The 6,402-nt window shown below is 39.2% G+C and overlaps 1 protein-coding gene across 2 annotated transcripts; it reads left to right on the forward strand.

Moving 5' to 3' along the window:
* The first annotated feature begins 2,947 nt into the window (after positions 1-2,947).
* Positions 2,948-6,000, forward strand: LOC306990418 (keratin, type I cytoskeletal 19-like). 2 transcript variants are annotated; one of them, XM_079597236.1, is made up of 8 exons: positions 3,039-3,609; positions 3,763-3,845; positions 4,372-4,528; positions 4,622-4,783; positions 4,981-5,106; positions 5,227-5,447; positions 5,577-5,590; positions 5,679-5,997. In XM_079597236.1, the coding sequence occupies exons 1-8, from the start codon at positions 3,094-3,096 to the stop codon at positions 5,795-5,797; spliced, it is 1,398 nt and encodes a 465-aa protein (XP_079453362.1). In that variant the 5' UTR covers positions 3,039-3,093; the 3' UTR covers positions 5,798-5,997. The 2 variants fall into 2 exon arrangements, with proteins under 2 accessions (XP_079453363.1, XP_079453362.1); XM_079597237.1 differs by lacking the exon at positions 5,577-5,590 and having other exon boundaries at positions 2,948-3,609; positions 5,227-5,457; positions 5,679-6,000.
* Positions 6,001-6,402: the final 402 nt, after the last annotated feature.

Raw genomic sequence — 6,402 nt, forward strand, 5'->3', positions numbered from 1 at the left:
GATAAATGAAAATGCAATTTGGAATGCACTTTGTTAGCTTTATTTGGCTACGATTAACCACAAATTTGTTCTACACTTACATTTAAGTGATATGCAGGATGTAACAAGTCATTTAATGACCCGTAATCTTTATAAAGAGAGAGACGAGAACAAAAGAGTTAGTGAAATGTAGAGGAACTATGTCTATACATGAAAAGCAGACTCATTGGCAGACATAGGAGTGGCATTATTATTGCTCAGATGCTGATTGACAGGACATGCTGAGATAGCCTACTGTTTCATTTGTTCCAGTGCTGTTGAATTAAAATTGTTTTATCGTCTGTCTTAAAAGAAAGCATAAAAGGAGCTGCTGCAATCATGCTTTGAGGTTGTCGACTGGGTGTGCTACTGCACTTTCACCAAAAAATATGAAGTTTTAGTGTTATTGCTCAGTGTGTTCACTGCGATTTTGGTAAATCACTACCTGATTTCTTACAGTAAACTTCACTATATACATCATTAACATCAATATAATGAAATCTTTCATCTGAACAATTCGAAAGTACTGTCCAGCGATGGTTTTCACTGTTTCTATTTTCTTTCAGTTATCAGTTTCAGTTCTTTGCTTGTTGCAAAAAGTTAATGATAACTGGAAAGAGTTACCTTTATCTCTGTAGAAATTGTTAATTTACACTTGTTAATGTGGCATAATGCATTTACTGAAATCACAATCACAGGAAACGATGTAGCACACTTGAATGTTGATTCTCATGCCCAGATGGCAAGGAAACGAGAGACGTGCTATCGACAACTGAAAATGTTGTGGACTGCATGATTTCAACTTTTTGAAAGACATTCAAAAAGATTTAAGAAAGTGACAAAGTGCTAAAATGCAATCTTAAGATAAAACTATTAAACTGTCCACATATATCAATAGTATCTCCTATTGCCCTCACAATGCCTTCTAGTGTAGATATAGACGGCCTTTCAAAAGTAGTGCTGCATTTTGACAAACTTTTTTAAAATATCACAATATATATTTTACCATATAGTCGAGACTTTAAAATAAAAACAGAAGACTGTAATTTGTGTATGTGTGTGTGTTGTGCAGGGAGAATAATTTATATTCAAATGACCCTCGTCTCATGTGTGATCTGTGTCTGCATCAAACACTCAACATTTTTTATTCAAGCGTTATACACAGGCAATGTATTTTAATTATACACTGTGACAGTGTGAGATAATGGAAATATGTAATCATGAGGGATTATACATGTGTTCACATTTCTCTACTGTTTTTAAAAGCTACCTAGCCTAAAAATAGTGCAAAAGAGCAGAGCTGTATACATCACAAAACCATTAATTGGTCAGAGGTTACGTTTTATGCTCCTAACACCAGGTTGTAGCTACTAAAAGTATGTCCTTATACGGACGGAGTAGACAGTAGGTATAGGCTACATGCTCTTCTTGTTTTTTTTTTAGTTGCCAGTGCCACATGTTGCTTTGAACTTACACATCAAAGTTATAATTCAGTCCTCTTTCATAACTGAAACGTTCTGCAAACCTGAAATCACCTTTCAAAATTGCGACTTTAAACTTTCATCATTCAATTCTGCCGTCTACATAGCCTAATTATTAGAACTATAATTTTAGCCTACCTTGGAATGCAAACTAACGCAGAAAAAAGTATACGTTTACATTAAAACAAAAAGGTAAATATGCACACAAAAGACTGAGTCTCGATGTATTGCTCAGGCTGCACTGCAGTGTCTATTCCCACTACTGATCGACACGGGGACTTTGACCTGCTCCGTCTCCGACCTGGGCCGGTTCACCCCTCCTTAGACGACCTGGTGGTCCCGGGCTCCCCCAGAAGCACCATATCGATACCGAACTTAGTGAGGACACCCGATCGACATAGTCCACTGCAGTCCAGAACCCCTGAACTCAAGCGATCCTCCAGCCTCAGCCTCCCAGTATCTTGGATCACAGGCGCGCGCCACTGCACCCGGCGAGAGCTGTGAGAATCAGCGCTGATACTGATTCTAGTAGCTCACAGCGACATCTAGCGTATAACACCGGATATTATAATACAAAATAAATGAATATGAATAAAAGCATGATTAAATGTAACTAACCACAACTTTGTGATTCTCCCATGTTAGACAATATTTATCATTATTCCCCACCATTTTACCTAAAGCATTGTGTTGAATTACAACCAATGCTCAAGATAGACAAACATGCACACATGGGTTATTTATAAAGAAAAGAAAAAAAGTTGACTCTTTAGTTTTAACTACTTGAGTTAAAAGTGTAAACTTTTGTACTTTTTACTCATGGTTTTGTGTCAATAGCCTACTTTGATAAAAAAAATTTTTTGGACAATGTACCCATAGGCACTTTTTACACCCCAGCTCACATGCACCATAAAATAGCCTAAAATAAAATAAAATAATAAAATAAAATAGCCTAAAATAAAAGAAACTACAATAAAATAAACAAACTGGGCACCCAAGTACTCAAGCTGATCCGCATGACCTGTAAAAGGGTGGTGAAACTGTCTCAGATGATCTCACATCGCCTCAGGGAGTTACCTGTCAGCTTAATCCCTCTTTATTATTATTAAAAAGGTGAATTTATAAAATTTCTGTCCTTGCTGGACCGGCTCAGCTTCCTTTTTCTGTCTCTAACTGTCAAAGAGATTTCCTCCACTGGCACAAAACACTTAAAACACACTCAAATACACACACATGCATACAACTTGTACACAGTGTGTGTCAAAAGCCTTGTCTCATTGCACTCCCTCCATTGTAGTCTGGAGGGTGAGTACATCTAAGGAGTATAAAATTCTTTTGCAGTTTCCTCACTAGGGTGGAGCCTGAACACTAATTTTCAACTCTGCTGGTGGTGACAGCTGGGTCTGGCACAAACACACTATCCCACACACACCTTACCTCCCTCACCCACACACAAAGTGGTGGAGCCACCCTGAATCTCCATCTCTATAAGAGGTCAGAGCTGGGCTCAAACGTGCCATCCTCACCAGGACAGCTCTAACGGTTTCCTTCAGTGTCCTCTCTGGGTTCATCTCATCTCCGTATCCATCCAACTATGTCGGTCTCTGTTCGCACGATGTCCTCCAAAGGTCCCAAGACTGTGACCTCAAAGTCCATTATCACCAAGAGTCGGAGCAGTTCGTCAGCCTTTCCACATAAAGCCTTCAGCGTGCATGGAGGTGGTCATGGTGGAAGCACCCGCATCTCTTCCTACAGAATTGGAGGCGGTGGAGGATACGCCGGAGGATGCGGTTTTGGCGGAGGACACGGTGGAGGATATGGTGGAGGATATGGTGGAGGATATGGTGGAGGATTTGGCGGAGGATTTGGTGGAGGATTTGGTGGAGGATTTGCAGGAGGCTGCGTTGTAAATGACTACCAGCTGAATGAGAAGGCCACCATGCAGAACCTGAACGACCGTCTGGCGTCCTACCTGGAGAAGGTGCGCTCCCTGGAAGCTGCCAATGCCATTCTGGAGAGGCAGATCCGTGAGTACTATGAGAAGAAGGGGCCGATCGCTCAGAGGGACTACAGTTGCTACTGGAACACCATCAAGGACCTGAAGGACAAGGTAGAGTGATCTCTAAATGATACTTACATTTCTTTGCATACAGCAGTTGAAAAGCGGACTGCAGATAATCACTTCAGGTTCTGATGATCTACAATGCTCCAGATTTATACGTTCTAATGTATTACATTTATATATCAATATTCCACCTTTCAGATTAAAAATGCTACCACCCACAACGCCAACATCCTCCTGCAGATCGACAACTCTAAACTGGCTGCTGATGACTTCAGGCTGAAGTAAGTTAAACAGTGTTGACCTCTAACTTGGACATAACTTTGTTGATGCCTAGAATTCAATAGCTTCACCGTGTTTATCTATGCCATTCAAAAGTTTGGGGTCATAAAGATTTTTTGTTGTTTTTGTAATGTATTAAAGATTCGACAAAAATATTACAGTAAACGGCAAAACTGTTTTTAACATTGATAATAATAATAATAAGAAGAAGAATATGTCTTGAGCACCAAATCAGTGTGTTAGAATTATTTCTGAACGATCATGTGACACTGAAGATTGTTGATGCTGAAAGTTCAGCTTTGACATCACAGGAAAAAATTGCATTTGTAATAATATTTTACATTATTACTGTTTTACTGTTTTTTTATCCAATAAATGCAGCATTGGTGAGCATGAGACTTTCAAAAACATTTAAAAAATCATAACGACCCCAAAATTTTGAACGGTAGTGTGTGTATATATAATACTCGTCATGTTTAAACTTTGATTGGTGAGTTTAATTCCCTGTGTGACCTTTCCACCAATCAGATTTGAGCATGAGTGCGTGATGCGCCAGTGCGTGGAGTCTGACATCGCTAACCTGAGTCGCTTGCTGGACCAGACACACCGGGCAAAGGCCGACCTAGAGATGCAGATCAGGAATCTGCAGGAAGAGCTGGAGTTTATGAGGAAGAACCACCAGGAGGTTTGTAGTAGCTTTCTGTCTATGACTGATCCTGAAAGTTTGGACAATTATATTATATTAATTATATTATATTATATTATATTTACATTTCAGGAACTGGCTGCACTGAGGTGTCAGCTGACAGGCACAGTGAATGTAGAGGTTGATGCTGCTCCTCAGCAAGACCTGAACAAGGTTCTGGACGAGATTCGTTCTCATTACGAGACCATCATACAGAAACACCGCAGAGAACAGGAAGACTGGTTTAAAAACCAGGTAAGACCTCGTCTGTCTCTTTAAATTCTTTGGTTGTGAATTCTAATTTTAGGCATTATACACTGAAAATCTGACTTTACTGAAGAATAAACCACATATTCCAGCTGGTGTCATATAGCAGTGGTACTGTGGTAAAACAATATATCTTAGATTACGATATTCAGAATTCATATTGTGTGCTTCTGTCTTTCTTTTAGACGGCAGGATTGACCAAAGAGGTGACCCAGAGCACAGAAATCATTCAAACAACCAAGACACAGATCACAGATCTGCGACGCACTTTGCAGGGTCTGGAGATCGAGCTACAGTCTCAACTCAGCATGGTGAGAAACAAGTGGAATGTAGAGTGAGAGACATTAAATAGATAATCTGAACCCAAAGGCAGTTTTATGGCCAAGTATGCTTTATTAAGATCTTTGTGCTTGTTTTCATTACTCAAACAGAGAGCGGCAATGGAGAACTCACTGGCAGAAACAGAGAACAGGTACAGCTCTATGCTAGCATGCTACCAGAACCAAATCAACATGTTGGAGGCCGAGCTGTGTCAAATGCGGGCTAGCATTGAGCAACAGGGACGAGATTACGCCATGTTGCTGGACATCAAGAGCCGTCTGGAGCAGGAGATCGCCACCTACAGAAGCCTCCTGGAAAATCAGGACATTAAGTAAGATCATGTATTTATAAAAGTTAATGTGAGTTAAAGTCAGTGAAGCATGGGTCATGTTACATAATCTTGTCCTGGAATGGCTTCACTAATTCTTTTTTTTATTTTTTCTTCCTCCTACTCTTCCAGGACTCAAATACCAGGTAATTGAAATATATCTTTGCATATACTGGTATGGTCAGTTTTAGACATGTTTTACATTAAACATTAATGACTCTTTTGCCTGTTCAGGTGGATCTATCTCTTTCTCTGGTGGATCTCACTCTGGCTCATCAAGTGGTTCCCACACCATCTCAACTGGACCAACAATCCAAATAAAGCAAACCACCACTTCACACCGTACTTACTAAACACAGAGCATGCTGCTCTGAGACAGTATCCAAACACATGCACATATTTAATTCAAAACGAGTGTTCACATCATTTGTGATATGACAAAGAACAAGGAAACAAGTGTAAGCCTATTTTAAAAGCATTGAAAGACACTCACTGTTGTGTTTTTGTGTGAAAGAAAAAACTGTCTCTGAAAATAAAAGTGCTGTCAGCAATCATTACTTATGTGTGTTTTTTTCGCATTACCACTATGACTAAAATTTAAAATGATGCAAAACATGTGGGAGTCATATATTCTCAATGCTGTAATTTACATATCAGTCATGTATATCATTAATCAAGCTTAATTTGACTTTTCAACTACAATTAGGCAGGGTGAACTGAAAACTTTTACAATCTTTTAGCTATACTGACTATGTGGTACATTTTCTTCCAAAAGTTATTTTTTGTTTCTCAAATTCATGCTGCAAGTTGACAAACAATAAACAAAATCACACTAACTGTTTAACCAGACATAGCCGTAATTTGCATCTAAATAACGATTGCCTTTCATAATGCACTTACTTACCATAATATTTATTTATTAGGGGACCTATCTTAAAACTAGCGGTTCAGACATAGG

The sequence above is a fragment of the Phoxinus phoxinus genome (assembly GCF_949152265.1).
Source record: "Phoxinus phoxinus genome assembly, chromosome: 22".
Taxonomy (NCBI): Eukaryota; Metazoa; Chordata; class Actinopteri; order Cypriniformes; family Leuciscidae; genus Phoxinus; species Phoxinus phoxinus.